The sequence below is a fragment of the Puma concolor genome, chromosome B2 (genome assembly GCF_028749965.1).
Source record: "Puma concolor isolate L17-30 chromosome B2, mPumCon1.1.hap2, whole genome shotgun sequence".
In the NCBI taxonomy this organism is placed as follows: Eukaryota; Metazoa; Chordata; class Mammalia; order Carnivora; family Felidae; genus Puma; species Puma concolor.
The window spans coordinates 106,728,730-106,754,659 of NC_141671.1; the positions used below are offsets into that span (position 1 = coordinate 106,728,730).

Consider the following 25,930-nt stretch of genomic DNA (forward strand, 5'->3'; position numbering starts at 1 on the left):
AAAACTGCAATGGTGTAAGTCCTGCAAGTACAGTGTTCTGTATTAGGAAGCAATCCTGCAAATACTCACAGAGAAGGAAACTGCTATTCTGTTCATGAATATTGAGTGAGAATTTGCCAGGTGGACAGGGTGGGAGTGGGAGGTGTTCTAGGTGGAGGAAACATGTCATGGGCAGGAAATACCATGATCAAGTTCAGGGCAGACTGGTATTTATCAGTTGTGGGTAGCATAAAGCCCCGAAGGTGTGAGTAGGTTAGGACAGAATTGAATTTCCATTTGAAGGATCTCCTTTGTGTGAGCTTGGAGGATGGATTTGGGTTGAGGGTAGGGTTGGGCAGGAGGTCAAAGGCAGAGATAGTAATCAAGAGGTTACTAGGAAAGAAATGATGAGGACCTTCTCATTTTGTCTTTCATTGAAAACTCAAATGCTCCCTAAATTTTTCCATAGAAATTTTAGGTAGCCCAAATCCTAAAATTTGGCTCAAATCTCTGACACTAGTCAGTTTAAGAGGACACAAAAAAATGAATCTTTCAGATCTTAAGGCAAAGTAGCAAAAGTAGCAGTCTTAAGTAACAAGGGAAAAATCATCATGAGACTCCTGGCCTGGAGACTAGATTTGGCTCTCAGTGAATTGGCTGAGACCCATTTCTGCTAATGTTGATTCCTCCGGCTGGAAAATTCCTAGACTATTATTTATAGGATTGAGAATCTGAAAAAAATTCTGATTCTCAATCCAAGCCATATGAAAATAACATAAAATGGAAGCTGTGCACTCTGAATGTACTCAGATTCTCAGTGTTTGGGCCCCGGTTCCGTGGCACAAAATTCACCAGTAGGAGGCGTTATCTGAGCATGGTTGGGAAATACTCATTCCTAGGCAATGACATTGTTTCCTTATCTGGCTGAATTCAGTCTGAGAAGGAGGACTGTTGTTTCTAATGAAGAAGGAGCTCCACCCTCGGCCACTGCCGCAGCTGCTCTGCCAATAAATAAGGGCAAAGCATTTTCCCTTTGTGTATCTTCAACATGGATGCTTTTCAGGGGATTTTAAAATTCTTCCTCAACCAGAAAACTGTTATTGGCTACAGCTTCATGGCTCTGCTGACCGTGGGGAGCGAGCGTCTCTTTTCACTGGTGGCTTTTAAGTGTCCCTGCAGCACTGAGAATGTGGTCTATGGGCTGGTTTTCCTGTTTGCTCCTGCTTGGGTGTTACTGATCCTGGGATTCTTTCTGAACAGCAAGGCGATGAGGCTCTTCACAGGCTGCTGTGTGAATCCCAGGAAAATCTTCCCCAAAGGTCACAGCTGCCACTTTTTCTATGTCCTCGGTCAGATCACTCTGAGTTCATTGGTGGCTCCAATGATGTGGCTTTCTGTGGCTCTGCTAAATGGGACTTTTTATGAATGTGCCATGAGCGGGACCAAAAGTTCAAGACTCTTGGGACTGATTTGCAAGGGCAAGCCCCAGGAATGCTGGGATGAACTTTACAAAGTGTCTTGTGGCAAAACCAGCATGGCCCCCACGGACAACGAAGAACTGAAACTGTCCCTGCAAGCCCAGTCTCAGGTAAGAAAGGACAAACTTGCCTTTTTCTCCCTGCGCAAAGTATTCTGTCTGTACTCACTTCCGGCAGAGCTGAGTCTGAATCTTGTTAGAACATTTTGAAACCAAATGGAAATTGGAACATCATGCAGCATTAAGACAATCTCAGGGAAAGCTTTTTAGAGGTTGGTGGCTCCCTAAAATTGCTGATTGCATCGTCTTTTCCACTTCCAAAAAGAAAATATCCTCTGGGTTATGCGTATGTAAATACTTAAGTGCTTTAAAACAATCTCTCCGGGTTGACTTTGTAAATAATGCATGACGCTAACTCATAATTGAGCGTTAATGACAGAGCTGTAATTAGAAATTACTGCCTTCTATCAATTATTTTCAAACTGGTTTCTCAGAAAAACACACATAGCATTCATCTATTAAAATATAGCTGAACCAAATGAACTCTTATTTTTCAAAGCTGCCCGTAATATAATTAGTGTAGAGATTCCCTCAAGTGATTTCTGGCAACTGTTATCTCTGCGTATAAATATTGTCAAGATTGAGAAAGATTTCCTGTCCAAAATGGGAGGTGGCAGTCTTTAAATAGCCTTCAGTGAAAAGTGACGGTATTCTCTAGGGAGGTTAGGTCTTCTGCTCTTTGCGCTCTACAGGCTTTATTTAATAGAAGGAAATTGTAGCTTTACCTAATTGACACAGGGAAGTGCTTGTCATCCGTCCAGGTACATGAGCACAAATCCAGATGTGGAGCCTTGCCCTGGCCTCAGGAAAAGACTGAATTCCTACTTGGGAGTAGTAGGATTATGTTCCCCAAACCAAAACAACAAATAAGAGTACATAAACAGATCCACAATTTGTCAGGAATGCTATTTGTTTCAGAATAAAGGCGCTCAAAATGGTATATTTTTACTTTTTCAACAAGGACATGCCTTTTCAACAACACATCAAGGCAGTCTGGTTTTACAATCATACTTTCCAAAGCTGGTTGGCTGTATAGTCACACGGTACTTTTTTCATAGATAAGCTTCAAAAATGCCCCACAACAAAATCTTTTGTTTAATGCATAAAGCTCATCTTAGACAAAAACATTCCAGGATCCCAAATGTCTTCCTTCTTTTGTTGAAGGAAGGTACTAATTACAAATGTAATGATACAATGAGCGATTTATGATTTATGTCCTCAGGCACCAGGCTCTATTCAGTTCATGCCAGATCCAAACACTTATCACTGTGTGAGCTTTTCTTCTCTAAACACAGGCATAAGGAATTATGAATATCCTGTCATAGCTTATCCTGGGCACACTACGTGTTTACTTTTCAGCAGAATGAGAAAGACCCGGAGCTGATTTCTAGGGGAGGATGCACACGGGATGTAGACAAGAGGAGCTATATCAATGACAGCTGCTGACCACAGTGGTTCAGCCAGGCAGGAGCAACAGGGAATCCAGACCAATAGTTGCATATGTGGGTGGGGGTGGAAAAAGTTCCCTATCTATGGGGGGGGTGGTGTGCAAAGAAGAGATCCAGCTGGATTTCTAACTTATATTCTTAAGGCAGTTAGAGTGGACAAGTGGCAAGAGCTTGGTCTTAGAGTTGGCCAGCCTTGGGTTTGAATCCTGACTCCACCACTTACCAGCTCTGTGACCCAGAACTAATGGTTTCACCCCTCTGAGCCCCAGTTTGCTCATAGTTGGGAGTAATAACACCTACCTTGGAGGGCTGCTGAAAGGTGTAGAGATGAAGGACACAAATGGGCATAAAGCTGTTGACTCACAGTAAGTGTTCTAAATTAATGAGAAAACTGCCAGGGTTTGAGAGAGGAGACTCATGAAGAATGGAACATATTGAGGGCTGGTGTGAGAGCATCCACCATGTCTATTTAGATTCTGGATACTATGAATTGGGGAAGAACAAGAGGGCTCAGTGCTCAGCACTCGGAGCAAGGTAACACCAAAATGATGCAATGTGGAAGGAGGAGTCTGTAGTTGATTGAATAGTATAGCTCAGGCAGAGCTGGCTCAGATGCTGAGGTGAGACGGTCTGCTGGCCTGCAGGATGTCCGGCTGCGTGGAAAGAGGAAGGTAGAAGAGGAAGAGAAGAGGTAGCCAACCACAAGTGATTCAAGGTAAATATGAAGACTTTCACGTGGTGGAAGCTGTGTCTCATTCATAAATCACGAAAGAAAGATACCACGAGTTCAGTAATGCTTTTATGTGAATATATAACATCTGAAAAATTGCAGCATGTGATAATAGCTAACACATACTGAATGCGTATGTATGTCTACACTGTCTCATTTCAATTCCCCAAATTCCCCTCTGAGGTGGGTAACCCCCATTTTACAACTGAGGAAATGAGGCACCCATAGGAAATGAGAACACCTGTAGGAAAGGGAAGGTTGAGATTTAAATCCAGTTAGTTCCACTCCAGAGTTGGCATTCACGTGGAGTCTGAGACCCTCACAATGCCTCCACAGTCTGAGCCAGAGTGTGGGAACCACTGGTTTAAAGCATTGCAACTTATTTGTAGTTCTGTTATGGTCTGAATGGGTTCATTTGCAGATTATTGCTTCTATTTTCAAACAGGCCCATTTGCTGAGAAATACTAAGGGTCATTGAAAACGTCAAGAGAAACTGTGAAAGGGCTCTGTTAGTTGTCCAAATATGAGATTAATTCCAATTGTGACCAATGCAATTAGAGCAACAAAAAAGTTTAGAAGGTACGTCGAGCTATTTAGAGTTCTGCTTTTAAAATTCAGGAAAAAAAATGCCACCTGAACCAGTTTTTACGTAGGAATTTTTTTTTTCTAATTACCAAAATGCTGAACCAGTAATCCTGAAGGTTTAGAATGACGCTGAGGTTCTTTTTCTTTTCTTTTTTTTTTTTAATGCAGCTTTTCAATTCTTCTGGCTTCAGTTTCCTTATTGTATTATGCCTGTCTCACTTGATCATGGGTTATGAGTAATGCTACTTCTCTCAGAGAGGGTCTGTTGTTCTCTGCAAACAACGTAACATGGAAAAATAAGTCACTAGCCATGAATGTGTATTTACCAATGCCTGAAAACTCCTGGCTGAGGAATTGTTCATTTGTGCAAATGACCACACTTCCCCATGCACAGAATTCTTTCCTTTAATAGCTATTTGAGGGGTTGGTTTAACTGATTCTTGGATAATTTACATTTTTTGCAATTTTCCATTTGCTTGTCTTCTGGCTATTTCTTTGTATACCGGCACGTTGGGTAGGATGGATGATAGAGATTAGGTAAACTCGAACTTTATTTTGACTGTTACAAAATTAACATGAAGTATTTCAACTGAGGTATAGCAATGCCTGTGGTGTTAACTCAGCAAACACTTACCAGTAACACCATCCCGGCTCCCTGGGAAGTGGCTTTGCTTCTACATGTCCTCACTGTTTCTTTCTTTCTTTCTAAGATTCTAGGATGGTGCCTGATTTGTTCAGCGTCTTTCTTCTCTCTGCTCACCACTTGCTATGCTCGCTGCCGATCTAAAGTCAGCCACCTGCAGCTGAGTTTTTGGAAGACGTATGCACAAAAAGAGAAGGAGCAGTTGGAGAATACATTCCTGGAGTATGCCAACAAGCTGAGTGAGCGAAACCTGAAGTGCTTTTTTGAAAACAAGAGGCCGGATGCCTTCCCCATGCCCACCTTTGCAGCCTGGGAGGCTGCCTCAGAGCTGCATTCTTTCCACCAAAGTCGGCAACACTACAGCACTCTGCATAAGGTGGTGGAGGATGGTCTGGAACATAGCCCTGAGGACGATGAGACCACACTGGTACTTGTGGGTACTGCCCACAGCGTGTAGTTCATCTACCACACGGACTCATGGTGTTCAGGGCTCATTCTGACATCTTCGGCTGCATCGACAGCAACCTGTGTATCTCTGTGTTTTCTCGCCGTTAGTGTTTCCTTGAAGACAACAACCCAAAGAGAAGCAGTGTTGCAGCTCCTGAGGGAAGGCTGTGTCGGGATGTGTCAGGGCTGTGTCAGGATGTGCTCAAACTGATGCCAAGTGACGGTCAAGGATGGTGAGAAAGGTGCTCTTCCATTGGTTGGGGGTTGGGGCTCAGTGGCTTCAAGTTCTATGATTTTATGGCTTGACGAGACTCATGCAAGAAGGTCTGCTGCTCTATATAAATATTGGTCATGGCATCTGGGAGCAGAAGTGGTGACTTGTGAGTAACCAAGATCCTCTTAACTGACTGCTATAGACAGTGGGGTCAGTGGTGCAGTCAGCGGAAATCCTCGTCCTGCAAATCTATTCTACTGCCTTTCAAGGACGTTATGAAAATCTACCATTTGGAATTCATTTCCTTGGAATCTGAAGACAGCAGTTTTCAAGAATAACACATTGAAAGGATATGGTGCTTAAAATTTAGAGCTTTTCACATGTTTCCACTGTGCTCTGAAAGCATGTCCCTATAGGCAGGGCTGTATTATGACTTTTGGGGGCCCTAGGCACTTTGCCTCCGTAGACCCCTTTTTACTTTAAATGCGCATGTGCACACACACACATATGCATGCACATACACATTTATGACTGTATTAATATAAATACAAATAAATTAATATTATATACTAAAATACTTTTTCAACCCCAAAGTTCATTTTCTTCTAATTTTAAAAGAAATTAAAAACACTTTTGGAACCCCTACAAGTATGGTGGTTTCTGGGCATAGTGCCTACTGTGCTGAATGGGTAAGTCGGCCCTGACTGGAGGTCTGGGGAAACTGTCAAAGCAGTGCTGGTGTAAAACTGTTTTGTAGTTTTATGTTTATTAGAAATAATGCAAATTTTGCATTCTACTATGTTATGTACCCACATTAGTTTAAATATATATACACATATATATGTGTGTATATAATATATATAACACACACACATATATACATATATATATATATATATTTTTTTTTTTTTTTTTTTTAAGGTTTCCCTAAATCTCTGAGTGGAATTGATGTGTAAAGAGGCACTACATTTTACAGTGTGGCTCGCACTCTGTATCACTAAAAATCCTGGCTCCCTAGCTGGACAATCCTGGGAATGAACCCTTTATTACCATGGAACGTTACCCCAAATTGAAGACAGGACCCTATAGGTGTTAAGACCTGGAACATATCCTTGGGAAGTTAGAGGAGCAGGGTCAGGTGTGTGTGTGTTTAGGTGGGAGAGGGGAAGGTGGAGGATGTAACGTTGCAATATATTTGTAATATATTTGATATATTACTTGGATTTTAAACATGGTATGTGATTAGTATTTAACAAATGGCTCCTAAAAAACACCCTGATGTGAAATGTTTGCCAATTTCTATGACGCAGATTCAAGTTTCCAAGGTGAGGTCGCTGAAGGTGGAGTGGGGAAGAGATGCTAACTGCAGGCTCTCCTGAGCCTGTGAGCTTTCAAAGAAGCTAGCATTTTTTTTTTTTTTTTTCATTTACGTTGATTCTAACCAAACCAACTTCACTGCATCTTTGGTCCTTCTGGGTTTCACTCTAATAAAAACTAACCATGGTAAGCGAAATGTGGCTCAATGGCTCTAACTGGGAGGTGGAATCTTATCCTTCTCCCCTTGAATCTGGCCTTAGTGAACCAATAGACTATAGAAGTGAAGCCAGATTGTGGAAATGTTGCATCTTATGCCTTGTCTCTGGTAATGCTGAGCTTGGCCAAGCCAGCCAAGTGGAGAGGGAGAAGCCATTACAGCCATTCAGACTTTGAGCCACCACTTCTGAGGCTGCAGACATTGTAGGGCACTCTCTAAATCTCTGACCCAGAAAATCATGAGCTTAAATAAATGTTTGTTGTTTTCAGCCACCAAATTTTGGGGCACTATGAAGCAATACGAGGGCCTACACCAAACCTAATACATGAAAATAAGAATTTATTAAGGGAGAGAAAGTAGAGGCAAACTGGATTTATACAAACTGGATTATACATAGGTTTACACAAAGATTCTCTTTATACATTAGCTTTTCCTTAGTAGTTTTCTCCTCTAGATTCCATTTAGCAGTATGTCCTCTATGGCACGCTTTGATAGATGCTGAATACATTTCTCCCCAAAATTGCTTCACTAAAGCCTGAGATTAATTTGTAATTATTTCTGGTTAAATGTGTTTTGAGAGGAACATACTTCTGTGGGTTAAATTCTGTTTAAAATAAACATGTTACTGAGAGGAGTAACATATGATTTGTCATTAATACCTAGAACAAAATGGGAGCAGAGGGCACAGGGTAGGTTGGCCTTGAGTAAACTAGAAACAGATTGTTTTTCTAGTCTTGCTCCTCAAACCGTTGTCTTCAGACCATCAGCATCAGCATCACTAGGGAGTCTGTTAGCAATGCAGAATCAGACCCCATCCCAGACCTGCTGAATCCAGTCTTCCGTTTAACAGAATCTTAGGTGATTCCTATGCAACTTAGATTTTAGAAGCACTAGAGATAGTGGTCCTCAAACTTTCAGCTCACGCAAAAATCATCCAGAGGCCTTGTTAACAGAGACTGCTGAGACCAGAGTGTCTGATTTGGTAGGTCTGGAGCGAGGCAAGAGAATTTGCATGTGTAACCGAGTTCATATTGTTGGTCCAGGGATCATTTCTTGTGAACTGCTTTAAAGCACAAAGCAGGCCATGCTGGGGAAAGCAGGCTAAAAGAAAATCTTGGGCTCCACCCCGACGCTAGTGAATTAGACACCTTTGTTGTGTTGTTATCAACCTGTCTGGGAACATGGGGTGCCTTTCCATTTATTTTCCATTTATTAAAGGCTACCGTTTGTCCTTTAGAAATATTTTAAAGATTTCCTCACACATTTTGTAAGTTTCCCGCATTTGTAGGCTATAGTTAATGGCTTCTTTTTCCCATGTCTTCTCAGTCATTGTTATTCCAGTCCATGAAAAAATTATTTCTTTATGCACATCAATTTTGTATCATTCTACTTCTCTTTTATTATTTTATTCTTTGTAGAGCTTTTCAGAATTAGAAAATAACCATTTTGCAACCCCTAGTGATGGAATGGATCTACACAATAAATAACGAATTCTAAAGTACTAGGTGAAAGCATAGTGGGATGGGGACTGTGTCACATGAGGCCACTTATCTCCCTTAGCGTCCCTAAAAATGGGATAGCCCGATATTCTGTGCCCCCTTATGCCATGCAGTGCAAGAGTAAGTACACAGCGTCACCTGTCAGGTATCATTTCCTAGGAAATTAAGTCTGAATCTAATCAGGTATTAGACCAAATTGTCACTTTATAGGGAATACAGGCAAAAAATCTGCAAGTTAATTAGCATCACGAAGAAGCGACCAAGTAAATCTATGATATAGGACATTCTATTTGACACATGACCCAGTTTTTCACAAACCAACGGCATGAAAAAAGGAGAAAAAATGAGACACGAGAGACATAACAACCAGAAGCAACACGTGGGCCTTATGTATAACCTGCTTCATACAGCCAACTATAACAGGGTATCTTTGTGCTATTTAGGGAAATATGAATGGTATTAAGTGGATATTATATGATTTCAGGGAATTTTTTTTTTTTTTAATTTTAAAAAAATTTTTTTTTTTCAACGTTTTATTTATTTTGGGGACAGAGAGAGACAGAGCATGAACGGGGGAGGGGCAGAGAGAGAGGGAGACACAGAATCGGAAACAGGCTCCAGGCTCCGAGCCATCAGCCCAGAGTTCAGGGAATTATTTATAATAATATTATAAATCAAAGACCTGTATATAAAATATATACCTTGTTATGTATAATTGTAGCATGGTACTTTATATTTTTTTAAAAAGTCCTTACCAGATAGAGACTCATATTGAAATGTTTCTGTATGAATTAGCGTAATGTTTAGAATTTTCTTTAAAATATTTTGTCACAAAAAGGGGAAGTAGCTGAAGGATGAAACAAGATTGGCAAAATATTGATACTTATTGAAGCTGGACAGCAGGTACATTCTCTTTACCTTTGTGTATGCTTGAAAATTTCCATAATAGTTATGCAATGAAATGAATTATATGCTCACCTCAGTTCTTCTGCTGAAGTGTTGTCAATCAACTCCTGCTTGCCTGAATTTTACCCTCTGGTATCATTCTCAGAAAAGGTTCTTGGGAATACTATTCCCTGAATTCTTACATATTCAAATGTCGGCCTGCTCTTTACTTGAAGAGCAGCTTAGCTGGTTCACACGTTCTCTACTTGGGTAAATTTTAAATGTTAGTCCATTTTCTTTTGTCACTGAATGTTGCTGAGGAGAAATCCAATGCCATCCCGATTTATCTCTAACACGATACTTTGGCCTATATTTTCACATCTTTAAAGTCTTTAAAGATACTAAATCTGCCTTCAGATGGGTCTTTTGGATCAGTTTTCCCTGCTCCAAGGTATACTCTTCATTATGAAGAAACATTTTCTTCGGTTTCAAGAAAATGGAGTTTGTGAATTTCCCTTCATTCTCCTTATTGCACTATATGATTTTCAAGAAACCTCGTGGTTTTGAATTCAGAACGAAGCCACTGCTATGCTCCTATTGGATTTTCATTTATTTAATAATAATTTAAAAAACCTAAGTTAATCTTGTGGTTGTGATTCTTGTTTCATCTATTTCTACCTTCTCTTTTCCCTCAGTCTGCCCATGCAAGTAGAATAGAGCCTATACTTGACATTTTGACATTCGTAGCCTGTGACCTATGAGGTGAAGAGAGAGGAGCGGTGGATGTGTATACGCACCTCTTATGTGGCGGCTGCAAGGATGATTTCTCTGTGTGGTTGCTGTCTCGATTGGTATCATATATTCAACCCAATCCCATAATTTCCCAAAGTTCCCAAGGGAGCCTACACTGCTCCAAGGCGCTGACAAAAGGAAGGATTGGGCTCCAGTTCTCATCGTTTATAGCACCAGCTTCACCGTGTGTCCCAGGACATAGTGAGACTTTAAGAGAGACAAAAGGGTAAGCTGAGCTACTGAGGCTGGAGCCCGAGCATGGAGGGAAGCCCCAGAAAGAAGTCTTCATTAGTTGCAGGCAAGGCAAGTGTACTTATGCCCATTTGAATAGGGTTTTGATCAAGAGCATTGAGTTAGTTAAATCCCTTTTGGGGTTGCAAAATACTTATTGCAAATACACAATGTCATATTTGAGTTTGGAAGGAAATCTGCTTTTAGGCAGCTTCACAAAATATTTTCAGTGTTCAGTTGGTTAAAACTGAATTATGCAGAAAGAACATTTGTGCACCTGGAAGAGAGATCATATTCTAAAGTTTGCACTTCCGCTAAGGAGGAAAGGCAGAATTAATGTTTCTTGACAACCTATTATGTGCTGGTACTTTACATATGACTAAATTGAAAACTTCCCAACCATACTGGGGAGGAGGTATTATTGTTTCTATTTTTATGAATAACACTAAAGTTCAAAAAGGTCAAGGTTAAGCCACGGGTAAGAGAATAGAGCCTAAATTTGGACCTGGATTTGTCTGAGCTCTTAACTTCCACCACATAAGTGTTGTCTCACGTTGGTGTAATATCAAGTTTTTATTTAATCTTTAAAAGCATGTTTCCTCATGGTAATTACAGTGTTGAATTAGTACATCTCTGAGTTTCTTTCAATTCTTCTTTCCTAAATCTCATAGCCAGTAGCACATGACTTCCATCAATGGACTTCTTGCTGTACTCCTGGCAATTGATGTCCAACTCCAAGGTTCCCAGCCTCTCTCCCATCCTTTTCTACTCTGAGTTCCCAGATCATTTGGGATAGCTGTGCTCAAACTATGCTTCTGGTTCACTATATCAATAAGGTCACCTTCCTAATATTTCCTTAGATAAAAATGATAATTGGGGCGCCTGGGTGGCCCAGTCGGTTAAGCATTCGGCCTCGGCTTAGGTCGTGATCTCACAGTTCATGAGTTTGAGCCTCGTGTTGGGCTCTGTGCTGACAGCTCAGAGCCTGGAGCCTGCCTCAGATTTTGTGTCTCCCTTTTCTCTGCCCCTCCCCCACTCGTTCTCTCAAAAATAAATAAACATTAAAAAATTTTTTTAAAAGATAATTGATAAAGAAGGAATCTTTAGCAATATAAAGTTCATACAAAATTTAGAATAGTCTATAAGCTCTAATTTTTATATCTTTAGAGCCATCTTTCTGTCTGTCCATATGAACTAGTCATATTTTTACAGATTTCCTGACCATATAGCTGCACTAATGCTGGAGAAAAATCTTTAAAAGTTTTAAATTATAATGAAAACTGAAATGAAAATGGGGAAAATGAATTAGTTATTTCATCTAATCCCATTCTTCCAATCATTTCCAAGAATAGGATAAGGTAAGATACGTATGAATTCAGATGATATGAGTAATTCCACTTAAGAATAATACCTCAAAATATATACATCTTTGGGCACAGTACATAACCCATAAAACGGTTTCTAGTTGCATTGTAACAACATTTTGTTCCTAGATTTTAGCATGAACAGATGTGCGTCTGTATTAATAATGATTGCTGATGTTATCAACAGAACAAGTTTATTTCTCCCTGGAGTTTTTTTTTGGTATTTGCGTCATGGGAGGAAACATGAAGGGTGGAAACTGGCGTTTTTAAAAATCTCGCTTCATTAAACACCTGGCTAACTATGAGTGAGTCTCACTGACCCTGTATAGGAAATAAATAGTTAAAAAAATATATAGAGTCACAAACCAGTGTTTGATAAATTTCCATCTTCTTTGGAGTGAATGTCCTAGAAGATGCAGCTTCCCTACCTACCTCCTTCCCAAGAGGTAAGTTAGTCATCCCAGCCCCTGGTTGGGTGGGCTTTGTTTCAATCAAGACTACCTACTTTTGTTCCAATGACATTTTCTTTAATTTGAAATATGTAAAAGAGATAAAATGAGAGGCAACTCTGGAAGAATTTGGACTGAGGGTCTGGAGGAATAGCAGGCCTCACATGCCTCCCTGCCATTATAGCAATCACCCTGGAGCACCAACCAAGGAACACAGTTTGCAAACTCTTGCTTTAAATCAGTGGATGCACGTGAAGATCACTTGGGGAGCATTTTCAAAGTTTTGATGCCTGGGTCTTATTTCCAGAGACCCCACTCAATAGGTCAAAAGTGGGGCCTGGGCATCTGTTTTGTTTTGTTTTGTTGTTGTTTTGTTTTGTTTTGGAAAAGCTGTAGGCGATTCTGTAGGGCAATAAGGATTGAGAGTCATTACCCTGGAGCATCACTGAGAGGTCCGGGCAAGTTTGGACAAAATCTTTCTTCTGACAAGAATGCACTAAGCAGGGAGGCCCCAGAGTGTGAATGTCTTCCCTAGTGTCTCTGAATTCTTAGGCTCAGATGGACCTTGCTTTAGCCTTTGAGGTTTGGGGTCCCAGAGTATTTCCTCAGCAGTTTTCATCTCCTGGTAAGAAATTTCATTGTCGATAGTTACAGTAACGAAATGCTCCCGACACTAATGCTATTTTCAATGCACACGCTTTGGTTTGTTTCATAAGTGAGGCTCTCGTGAATCTTATCCAAATGAGTTAAGAAAAAGAAAACAAAGACTCTCCAATGGAAAGTTAAGACAGCCTAGATTTTCATGTGCTGAGATATCTGGAACATTGATACCTTTCCCCTGGAGCATCTTTGGTAATAGTGCCAAGGAGGTAAGACGCCTAGAGACAGCCAGATTTCCTATAAGACCTGATCATAAACAGAACTGGGCTATGGACATTCACAGGTAAGGGGGGATAACTTGCAGAATTTACTGACAATTGAGCCTTCAGAGACACTTCCCTGTGACTAAAGGAAAAAGAATACAACACAAATGTAGTCATAATAAAAACTTATGGGTAATTTCCCTGCAGGTGCCCTACTTTCGTATTGGAATGCTGCTGCGAGTATGTGGTCTGCTGGGTTAGGCCTGATCAGTCTGCAGAATCCACAGACCTTGTGGTTATGCACACATGCTTTTCCACAAAAGAAAACTTCCTACACTTTTCTTCTTTCACCCCTCCCAGGGGTACAAAGGGGAATAGATCGAGTGTGTGGGTGTTTATGTAAGGCAGTTCTTGCCTACTCAGAGAAGAGAATTAAGCCTAAATGGTTATATTTCTTTAAGCAAGTTTATTAGTTTTAATAATCCATCTGCTAGATTTCTGGCCCAAATGGGAAGATTTCTCAAAATACTTGATGAGTTCCTTTTGCTGTTAATATTAACTGCTTTTTAAATACGGAGAATTTTATGACTATAAAGAGTTTTTCTTTCCATTTAATTTTTTTCTACTCCTTTTCTGCTCACAAATGTTACTCAGTAGGAAAACGGCCTGACATTCAGCTAGCTGTGAGGCCAGCCTTCTCTGGAATGTTGTGTGGTGTTGTGCTGTGACTTCCATGGAATTCAATCCCTGTTTATCAAGGGCTCCCACTTATTTTCATATCATATGTTGGAAAAAGTGGAAAAAGTAAAGCAATTCCATAGGCCCTTAACACTAACTTGTGAGTTAGCCTTTGAAAAATAGTAATTAATAGCAAAGATTAACAGATTCTATATCTAGAATGCGATGGAATGGGAGAAGATATTTGCAAATGAAATATCAGATAAAGGGCTAGTATCCAAAATCTATAAAGAACTGATCAAAGCCAACACCCAAAAAACAAATAATCCAGTGAAGAAATGAGCAGAAGACATGAATAGACACTTTTCCAAAGAAGACATCCAGATGGCCAACAGACACATGAAATGATGCTCAACGTCACTCCTCATCAGGGAAATACAAATCAAAACCACAATGAGATACCACCTCACACCTCTCAGCGTGGCTAAAATTAACAACTCAGGCAATGACTGATGTTGGCAAAGATGCAGAGAAAGAGGAACACTTTTGCACTGCTGGTGGGAATGCAGACTGGTGCAGCCACTTTGGAAAACAGTATGGAAGTTCCTCAAAAAATTAAAAATAAAAATACTATGAACCAGCAATTGTACTACGAGGCATTTGTTCAAAGGATAAAGGAGTGCTGATTGGAAGGGGCACATGCACCCCAATGTTTATAGCAGCGCTATCAACAATAGCCAAAGTATGGAAAGAGCCCAAATGTCCATCAACTGATGAATGGATAAAGAAGATGTAGTATATATATACAATGGAATATTACTGAGCGATGAAAAAGAATGAAATCTTGCAACAACATGGATGGAACTAGGGTGTATTATGCTAAGTGAAATAAGTCAGAGAAAGATAAATATCATATGATTTCACTCATATGTGGAATTTAAGAAACAAAAGAGATGAACATGAGGGAAGGGAAGGAAAAATTAGATAAAAACAGAGAGGGAGATAAACCATAAGAGACTCTTAAATACAGAGAACAAACTGAGGGTTGCTGGTGGGGTGTTGGGTGGGGGGCTGGGCTAAATGGTGGGGTGTTGGGTGGGGGGCTGGGCTAAACGGGTGAGGTTCATTAAGGAAGGCACTTGTTGTGAGGATCACTGGGTATTATAAGTACGTGATGAACCACTAAATTCTATTCCTGGAATTATTATTACATTATATGTTCACTAACTTGAATTTAAATTAAAAAAAAAAAAGCAAAGAAAGATGTTCTATTTAGGCTTAGTCTGATTAGCTTCCATTGTTCAGTTGAAGGATGAAAAGGAACAGGAATCCTGGGAAGCTGTTGAGGGCGAAGGCACCTACCGTGCTTTACCCTTAGGATCCAGCCCCCCCAGAACCGCACTGGGAAGTGCTCTTACTGACCTGGTCTCCAGTTGTGTCCTGTCGCCTGTGAACACTCACTCTCCAGTTCCGTCCAGACCCTTTGGATTAATTACTGAGCTCTTCACTCATTTTCTCCTCACCCCATCAGCTCCCCACACAGGTCACATGGTGAAGGATGCCTGGGTCCCAAATCCAACCTAGACTGTGAGGACTCTGCCATTCCAGTACCTCAGTTTCCCACTTCAATTTTCTGGTGGAGGTGGGATGCACATACAATCATGGCCACCTTCTCAAACATCTATTTACAGATTATTCTAGTATAAAACAGTGGCAAGACACCTCAATACTTTAGGATGGTGGGGGCATATCTTTGAACTGACAGTCACAACTATAGGGTATCTGAGGTAGGTGAAACCAGTGGTAGCCTCCCTCCACCCTCTCCTCTCTTCTCGCCCCAGATTATCCAGGTTGTCTGGAGATTATTTTGCCCACAGCGTTGAGTTGCCTAAGATGGAGCAGATCTGAGCTGAAGGGAAGTTCCCCTCCATGAGCATCTGTGTGGGGAGCACAAAGCTTCCATTCCGTGTCCTGGAATGCAGAAGGCTGAGCCAGGGCATATCACGGAGTGATGCTGACAGCGAGACAGGGGCTGTGAAGTGCTCCCAGCCTTGATGAGATGAGTCACCTTTGAGAGGATCATGAGCAAAAACCTGACCTCCACATCAATGAGAGATTTTAACAAAGGGCAGGGGTTGCCTAATAATAAAAAAGTTCCAGGTTTCCCCTCCGTTCTATGCCATTCAGGCTGCATTTTTTAGTCTATCCCTTCAAGTAAATTGTGTGTAAGAAGGAGGAGAGTGTGTCGGGGGTGTGGGGGGTTGGCAGGCGGGGGAGGGGGAAAGGGGGGGTGGGAATGGAGGCAACTTTAAAACTGAGATCTAAATTTTCATCCTGGTTACAAAAAACCAAAACATTCAAAGGACTGAGAAAAGTCTCCTGATTTTGTGCATAGAATCAGGATGTTGACACAATTCAAGTGTTGTGCATTGTACTGGGTGCATTACACTTAGGCTTACACCCAGAACTGTGAAATAGGCCTTTTAGGGAAAGTATTCCTTTTAAACGTGTACATTGTTTAGAAAATGGAGGGAGCCAAATACAATCTGGAAAAAGAATGGAAGGAAAGTAAAATACAGAAGCATAAGGAATAAAACCTGTTTTGTTTTGTTTTTAAGAGAAAGAAAAAACCTAAGATATGCTGATGTCTCTGTCTTGCATGGCCTGGTTCAAGTTAATCTCACCTGGGCAGTTTTCCTATTCACATAAAAAATCAGGTCATCTCTGGTAACATTTTCTGAAAAGACAGAGAATGCCAAGAGAAGGAACTGAAAAAGATTTAGAAAAAGAAACAAAAGCAAAAGCCCCATGGGATTAGAGGACCAGAACAAACTTTTATGATTGGTTCCTTTAGAATAAATTCAAAAGGAAACCTAATACTGTCTGTTGTAGCACAATATCATTTTGCTTAGGAGAATCTGGCTGGCTCCCATCCACTGAAGCTTCCCTCTGAATTTACCGTTCTGAGAAATGTACCTCCCCCCCCACCCCCTGCCCCATTCTTGCTAATGGCCTAAAATATTTACTTTCAACAAATAATGTGTTTTGGCTCAGATTGCTTCCCAGAGGATGCATTTTTTTTTAAGTTTGCTTACTTATTATCTGCAAAATACATAACAAAGACAATTCTCTCTATTTCAATACCTCATAGTTAGCATGCTAAATGGAGCCTGCTATACTCTTCTATACAGGAATTCTAGCCTCTGGAATAAAGGAAAACAAACACCAGCATCAGTAAGACAAATAACACAAGCACAGGGTTCATAGGTAAAGCAAGACTCATAAATAAATGTTGCTAATTTCCTAGACAGGAAGAATATGGTCTTTGCCAATTGCTTTGCCCCATTTGGGGAAATCTCAGAACGTTTTTCGTACCCCAACCCCCTTCTTGGAGGGCTCTCTAGGATGGCCAGACTCTGTCTCATTACACTGCCATTCGGATCACAGATAATGGACTAGGATGGGCATCTGAGAGCCTGGGCACTCAGTCCACAGCTTGGTCACAGAAGACGCGTGCCATGAAGTCTGTACTCACAGAAGACAAGTTAGAGGCTCTTTTTGGGACTTTGAATATGAGACACAGAGACTCACAGAAGACACACCCAGAAGGGAAAGACTAAAAGAGGGTAAGGAGAAGTCCTGAGGCAGCAGAGTCACTCAGGTGGAGAGAAGATAAAGAATAGAGAGATGTTAGCAGGTAGCTGAAGAGCAAAATCAGCAGAGAATAGTTGAGTCACCAAAATGACGAGGACCGGAGGAGGGAACCACAGATACCTGCTACTGACATGACAGGGTAGACTGAGGGACTTCCCGATTTCTGCTTTTCCATGGGGCCAGCTGGTCCCAGAATATCACTACAATCAACCACTATGACCTGACATAACCCAAACATTCAACACAATTTTTGGCTTTATGATGAGTTTTAGGATACATTTCAAATACTTTCTATAATAAATGGAAATGATTTACTTAAATGCTCAATTTTATCTTTAACTTCTCTTAATGAAATCTTATAAATGGGTTTAGAAAGTATATTTTTTGTGTGTGCAACTAAGGAGACGTTTTTTAGATTTTATACTAGAGAAAGGTATAACTGTACTTTTTATTTGCCCTCATAATAAACTGGAAGTGATAGATGCCTGTTGAGTAAATTATGTAAAATGTAATCTCTAATAATTTGATTATCTATTTAGTGCTTGCATTTTGCAATCACAATTGACCTCAAAGGGGCAAGACTGAATCTCTCCCTTCTCCTGAAACTTTCTACAGTCATATAAGTAAGCAGGGTGGGGGGAGGGGATGAAACTTTCAATAAAATTATCAAAATGAGTTCACTGTCTATTATTTAATGAGAATATTTTCCTGTCCAGGATCCCATGGCACTTCTAATCTTTTTATTGTAAATTGGTTATGGTGAGCCACAGGCACTTTTGGAGCACTGGATTTTCTCTTTCTTTCTTTCTTTCTTTCTTTCTTTCTTTCTTTCTAAATTTATTGTTAAGTTAGCTAACATACAGTGTAGTCTTGGCTTCAGGAGCAGATTCCCGTGATCCATCAGTCACATATGACACCCAGTACAGCACTGGATTTTGTATGTGGTAAATATTGCTTGAAGTAAGAGAGCTTCTGCAGGTGGTAGAAATCAGGGCAGGATGGAAGGCAGGCTTTAATTTGGAGATGAATGTGGACCACTGCCCTCTCCTGGACAGAATAGGAGAAGCAGCAGTGTGCACATGAGGGAAAAGATCTAAAATATTTTCCAAATTCATTTAGACAATTCTTCAACGTTTATTTATTTTTGGGACAGAGAGAGACAGAGCATGAACAGGGGAGGGGCAGAGAGAGAGGGAGACACAGAATCGGAAACAGGCTCCAGGCTCTGAGCCATCAGCCCAGAGCCCGACGCGGGGCTCGAACTCACGGACCGCGAGATCGTGACCTGACTGAAGTCAGAGGCTTAACCGACTGCGCCACCCAGGCGACCCTAGACAATTCTTAATGAATGTCTACAATGTACTGGTTTGCCATGGCACCATGGGCCAAACCCCAAGAATGTTTGAAATTATCCCTCCCTTTGAAAAGCTTACAGACAGGATGGGGAAATAAAAATTTCCAGAGATGAAAGATAACTTCACTCAAGTGTCAAATCAAAGTAACCCAAGAAAACTCTACATTATTTCCATTCTTTGTAAAATACTTTGGCTCCGGTTAGATGGAGAATAGAAATATATACCAAAAAAAAAAAAAAAACCAAAAAGCTGGTCAAGAGCAAATTCTTGGAAGATCAGCAGGCACAAAACACAATAAAATTGTGTTTCACAGACTAAAACATTAAGCTAAAATTCAGACTTATGTGGCTCTTTTTTTCACAATAAAAATGTTCTAGGTAAGGATACTCCTGGATTCCCTTACCTTTCCAAAGTTGTTCTATCATGTTTGTTTACTCATTGTGATTGCAACTCCTGCCTCCTACAAAGAAAACTAAGTTTCACCTTTGGCACATTTCAGAAAATGGACCTGGTCCATTTGACACTTATGAAGCCCTAACACAGCGGGTAAGTCTAAATCCCGTTACACCTTTCACTGGGTGGCAGCTGAAGTGCCAATCCACCATTGTGCTTTGCATCTCACTTCTTTGGACTTCTAGAGAAGAGAGCACAAGTTATTAGGCAGTCGTATTCTGGGCCCTTGGCCTACAATGTCATTTAATGGCACTTTTAGCACTAATAAATGGAGAGAGTAGATTTCATAGTTATGGGAGGGAGAACAGATCTGGCTAGAGAGAAATTTGTAACGAACCAGTGGCTGTATTTAATAACTTTCAGTGTTTTAATGGAAAGTCTTTATTTCAGATGTTTGCATATTGAAAATGATGTTCTTCAGTCTGTTTTGCATCCCCATTTGCAAAAAGTTGACAGCACCCTGTTGGGAGAAGGATGCAGCTTCCCTTCTCATCACATCTCCCTTCCACTGGCCAGCTTCTTACCCTTAGAGGTAAGAATAGTTCCTGGGTGGGCAAACCTTTTGGATGGGTCAAACCTGAGGCCACCAAAGTAAATAACAGCCATGGAAATGTATGTAACAATCCTACTGACTCATGCCTTCTGTGCTGGTTGTCAGATTATTGCCTCTCGGCTCCAAACCGACTCATCATTGCCCTGCTTGTGATGCTGGAGATAGATCTCACAAACATTTCTCCTTCGCCAGTAGAAGGGTCTCTAGGGACGCAGCGGGAGGACAGACTTCTCTTCCTGGCTCTGGGGCACCTTTTCTTGGTTTCCTCCTACAGGAAACAGTGACTGGCAGTGCTTCGTATACCCAGTGGCACTCGCTTCTCAGTTCTGGCCATGATTTCAAGGTTTCCTCACTGCCCGCCTCAGTCCACCTTCACCCCAGTGGGGGATTCCTGCTCACTGGTTTTGATCCATAATTCCCTACCCACCCATCTCAGCCTGACAACGCAGAGGCCTTTTTCAGCATCCACGGGCTGCAATCACATGTCGCCAAAGATGTTTGAACCTCAGCCTTGAGAAGAGAGACCCTCTTCAAAGTGTGTTTTTTCTTTGGGTATTCTCTCTCAGCACCAGGATATTCTTTAGCATTTTCTCCTTTCTTAGTAGCTAGTACCCTATAAATAGTTAATAATGTTTCATGTTAAACCTTCCTTATTGAAACGATTGTGTGGTTTCTGTCTCCTGATGGGGCCTTCACTGATCCACCTTCCCAGCCATGGCACACCCCTCTGGAAGTGTCTAATAAAGTCATTTTTATGTCCCCATAGAAGCAAAACATCAGTGCTTCTGAGTACAAATCTGTATTGGAGATTGCCGTGGAGCCACCACCATTCTGAACTGACTCGGGAGCTTTATGCTTCAAAATATTTGAATTACTTGCATAGATGCAGCCTTGGTGGTTTTGTGCATTCAGATCAGAAGCAAGATAAAAGAAAGAAGGCCAGTACGATTTACCAAAATCTTTCTGTATAGCCTCAACTCTAATCTTAAATGAACCAATTTCTTTAAATAAAATGATCGTCCAGTTAAAAAACATCCTTCTGCCATTCGAGTTCCTCTGGATTATATTCCTAAGTGTTTTGCCTTAGAGTTTGTGCTTACAACATTCACCATTTAGATTTCCCTCCCTGCTTTAGGCATTCTTACTTATATTGCCTCCTATGAATGCTTCCTTTCAATTATTTCATTGATTTTCTATCACTCACCAAAAAAAATCATTGCACACATTATTTAATTAAGGTAAATTTCAATTTATAGCATTAAAAGGAAAAGATCTCATTTTCACTTTTCAGAATTTCCAAGGACAATGTATCAGGGTTCAATTTTTTGACCTAAGGATCGGAATTTCAAGTTTTACAAGTCTTTTTATATTTTTTATATATTATACTTTTTTCTCTAAAAATTTCATCTTACTGTGACAACACCCCTGATGTGATGTTTATCCTGAAAAATTATCAATTCCTTCTACCCTTTATAATGACATCATGATGACACTGACCTAACAGTAGAAAGCTTTCCCAGCTTTGATGGGCAGAGTTTGTGCTAAGCCAAGCAGTTGTAAACACCATCAATAACTAGACGGTATGGATGTTCTGAGGGAGGCTTTGGAAGCTACACCCATCACACTCAGCTATTTATGATTCTAGTTCCACATCCAGATTTTGGTGAGGGAAAGCAAAGCCTGAAAATCTGAAAAACTGCAGCTGTAAGAGGTCCCACCCGATAAATATGGAAGCTGAGGTTCAGACTGGCAACATGACTTGCTAAGGGTCACACACTGGGAATGTGGCTGAGTAGGATGTGGATCCTTATCTTTCAATCTCGACTGCACTGGATATGGTTAGACTATCGCTCTACATCTGATGATGGATTAGAGCTTCTTGTGTTTAAGTGACTTTTCAAAGGGAACGTTATAATATCTCTTGTCAAGTGTAAACTTTATGATCATCTTAACTTTAAAGGATTAAGTTTTGGGGCATCCAGGTGGCTCAGTCAGTTAAGCATCTGAGTTTGGCTCAGGTCATGGTCTTATGGTTTGTGGGTTCTAGCCCTGTGTTGGGCTCTGTGCTGACAGCTCAGAGCCTGGAGCCTGCTTCAGATTCTGTGTTTCTCTCTCTCTCTCTTTCTGTCAAAAGTAAATAAACATTAAAAAAGTAAAGGATTAAATTAATCTCTAATTCACTTCTCTTAATAATAAAACGTTTGTCATGAATGTATTTGGAAACCATGAAATATATTTTTGCATAACTAAGGAAATGTGTTTTAGACCTTAGACCAGAGTAAGGTACAACTGTATTTTTGCCTTGCTTTCATAATAAACTCAGAGATTTGTGCCTGTTAGATTACACTTAAACGCTCCAATGTTTCATCACTACAACTAAAATCGGCCATGTTAACTCTACTGCAGTTTCCACATTTTCAGTTTTCTCAGAACAGCCGTCATAACAGGAGAAAATCTTCAAAAGTACATTTTAAAGAAACAATTTTTGGGAAAAGCACTAGAATAAGATCAGAAAAATTCTTTGTTTCTTTTCAAATTTTTGTTTAAACTCTAGTTAGTTAACATACAGTGCAGCATAGGTTTCAGGAGTAGAATTCAGTGACTCATCACTTACATACAACACCCAGTGCTCATCACAAGCGCTTTCCTTAATCTTCTTAATCTTCTTAATCTTCACTCCTCTGGCCCAGCCTCCAACCCACCTCCCCTCCAGCTATCCTCAGTTCGTTCTCTATCTTTAAGAGTCTCTTATGGTTTGCTTCCCTCTCTCTCTCTCTCTCTCTCCCTCTTTTTCAGAAAAATTAAATTGTAAGCTGGCTTTTATGACTATGTAACTGGCGACGACATCATCCTAAATCTGAATTACATCATCAGTCAAATGTGGCTAATGATAGATACCATTTTTACTTCACAGGACTCTTGTAAGGGGAAGAAATAATAAGTGGCAACTACTTTGAGCTTTTCTAAAGAAAGACACTGTATCATTAAAGTTTTGCAATATCATGTTGCAACGCTGCTGGCAATTTTTATAAATTATATGTCTTAATTGAAGTGTGAAGTACTGAGGCAATTACCACAAAAGTAACTTGTATATGATAAAATCATATTTTAGAAATGGATGCATTTTGATGTTGCAGGAATGTGACTTTAGAATTAGCCTGGCATCTCTTTTTTATGTAAAATGTAAGGCCTGATTACAGACTTTTTCGAGCAATGATTTGTCCTGCCATGGGATTTCTTTTCAGACCACTAGATGGCGCACTTTGGGGCCTAAAGCTAATTGTTCAGACGCTGAGTCCGCGCCGAGGATGAGGATGGTGTTCTGTATAAAGGCATGGTCTGTCTGAGCTTGCAGCCAAACAAAAATCACAGGGTTTAGGTTCTAATCCTGACCCTGCAATGCTCCCTGGCCATAAGACTGTGGTAAATTTCTTCTGACCTTGCTCCACTCCTCTCTAAAACTACTCTGTAACATTTGACACCTGCCTCCCCTCGGGAGAGTTACAAGGATTAATGAGATAATGCTGCTGAAGGCCAGACCTTTTAATGAAAGCTGCTAATTATAAGCAAAGCATCAGTGGGCAAGCATGTAACTAAGTTCTGCCCCTTCCTCTGTGTTAAAATGCTTCTGAATTGGGTGACATCATTCCCACATGTAAGAGAACATTTTGCTGTAGAAGTGAAAATGATTGAGAGAAAAAACTGGGCCCTCGAAAGAAACTGCAAAGGCCAGGAGACAACCCCTCTGCACCAGAGAAGGGTAAGGGTGATGAAATATTGTCTTCATTGAAAAGAAGGAATCTTGCATAGGAGTGGAGTGGGTTTTTTCCCAGTTTGTTGAGGATGGAGAGCAGATGAGAATTTACAGGACATCAGAAACATACAAAAAGTTTAGAGGAAACATATTTAGAAAGTGGATGTTGTATATGTTCTTAGTTTTATATCAAACAGATCTCTTTCTTCTAAGCTTTTTAAAAATTGAAATCAGAACACTTAACATGAGATCTACCCTCTTAACAAATTTATAAGTGTACAATATATTATTGTTGACTATGGGTAAAATGTTGTACCACAGATCTCTAGAGCTCATTCATCTTGCTTGACTGACACTTTGTGCCCATTAGTTAGTAACTCCGCATTTCCTCCTCCTCCAGACCCTGGCAACCATCATTCCCCTCTTTGATTCTATGAATTTGAATATTTTAGATACGTCACCTAAGTGGAATCAGGCAGTGCTTGTCTTTCTGTGTCTGGCTTCGACCATGTTGTTTCACTTGCAGAATATCTCTCTCTTTTTTTGTTTTAAAGACTGGGTAGTATGCCATTGTATGTATATACCACATTTTTTTAAATCTAGTCATCTGTCAATTGCCTTTTAGTTTTTTTTCCACATCTTGGCTATTGTGAATACCGATGCAATGAATATAAGGGTGCTAAAATCTCTTCAAGATCCTGGTTTCAATTTTTGGGGGGACAAGTACCCAGAAGTGGGACTGGCAGGCCTTACGGCAATTCTATTTTTAATTTTTGAGGAACTTTCAAACTGTTTTCCATAGTGGCTACACCATTTTGAATTCCCACTAATGGTGTGGAGGGTTCCAATATCTTCACATCTTCCCCAAAACTTGTTGCATATAAATATAAATATAAATATAAATATAAATATAAATATAAATATAAATATAAATATAAATGCAAATATATACCTGAGGTGACGTGAGGTGAGGTGATAGTGTGGTTTTGATTTGCATTTCCCTGATGGTAAGTGACTTTGAGCATTTTTATGTATACCTGCTGGCCATTTGAATGTCTTTTTTTTGGAGAAATATCTAGTCAAGTTCCTCGCTTATTTCTTAACTCAGTTACTAGTTTTTTTTTAACTAGAGTTACAGGAGTTCCTTACATATTTTGGGCATTAACCCCTTATTAGATATTTGGTTTGCAAATATTTTCTTTTATTCCATGGTTGCCTTTTCACTGTTGATCATTTACTGTGCAGAAGCTTTTCAGTTTGATGTAGTCTCACTTCCTTGTTTTGTTTTTGTTGCCTGTGCTTTTTGATGTCATATCCATAAAATCATGCCAAGACTAATGTCATGAAACTTTCCCCCTATTTTGTTCTAGGAGTTTTACAGTTTTGGGTTTTATGTTTACATTTTAATCCATTTCAGTTCATTTTTATGTATGGTGTAAGGGTCTAATTCCATTCTTTTGCATGTGGATAGCCAGTTTTCCCAGCACCATTTATTGAAGACAATTTTTCCCCATTGCCATATTCAGTGGTAGAAAACAGGAAGCTTTTCCTCTAAGATCAGGAACAAGATAAGGATGCCTCCTCTCACCATTTCTACTCAACTTAGTGCTGGAAGTCCTAGCCAGAGTAGTTAGGCTAGAAAAAGAAATAGAAGGCATACAAATTGGAAAGAAAAAAAGTAAAATTATCTCTTTTCACAGATGATACAATCTTAAATGCAAGAAACCCCTAAATATTCCACCAAAAAAGCTGTTAGAATTAAGAAATGATTTCAGCAAAGTTGCAGGATACAAAACCAACATAAAATTAGTTTCTGTATACTGACAATGAACTACCCAGAAAAGAAATTAAGAAAACAATCCCATTTACAATTGCAGCAAAAAAGGATAAAATACCCAGGAATGAACTGAAGGAGGTGAAAGACTTGCATTGATGAAAGAAATCAAACAAAACACAAACAAATGGAATGACAGCCCATGTTCATAGATTGGAAGATTTAATATTGTTAAAATGTCCATACTATCCAAAGTGATCTGTTCTTGCAATGCAATTCTCATCAAAATTCCAATGGCATTCTTACAGAAATAGAACACAACCATCTACATTTATATAGTGCAAATATTTTCCATTAAAACATCTAGTATTTTTGTAGGATTGCCCATACATTTGCCCTAGTGAAAAGTTATTTTATTTTTCTAACTACTGCTTTATCACTTTAGTTATATTCTGCAAACATGGAAAGGGAATTTTTTAAACTGTTTAGTTGTGTGATAAACTCACCAC

At 40.0% G+C, this 25,930-nt stretch overlaps 2 protein-coding genes across 2 annotated transcripts in view; one reads left to right on the forward strand and one right to left on the reverse strand.

Annotated features, from left to right (window-relative positions):
* Nucleotides 1-25,930, reverse strand: part of TRAPPC3L (trafficking protein particle complex subunit 3L) — a 42,750-nt gene that overhangs the window by 8,912 nt on the left and 7,908 nt on the right. The window lies entirely within an intron of this gene.
* Nucleotides 920-7,755, forward strand: CALHM5 (calcium homeostasis modulator family member 5). The gene is made up of 2 exons (XM_025925511.2): nt 920-1,567; nt 4,990-7,755. Exons 1-2 carry the CDS (start codon nt 1,028-1,030, stop codon nt 5,377-5,379), a joined length of 930 nt encoding a protein of 309 aa, XP_025781296.1. The 5' UTR covers nt 920-1,027; the 3' UTR covers nt 5,380-7,755.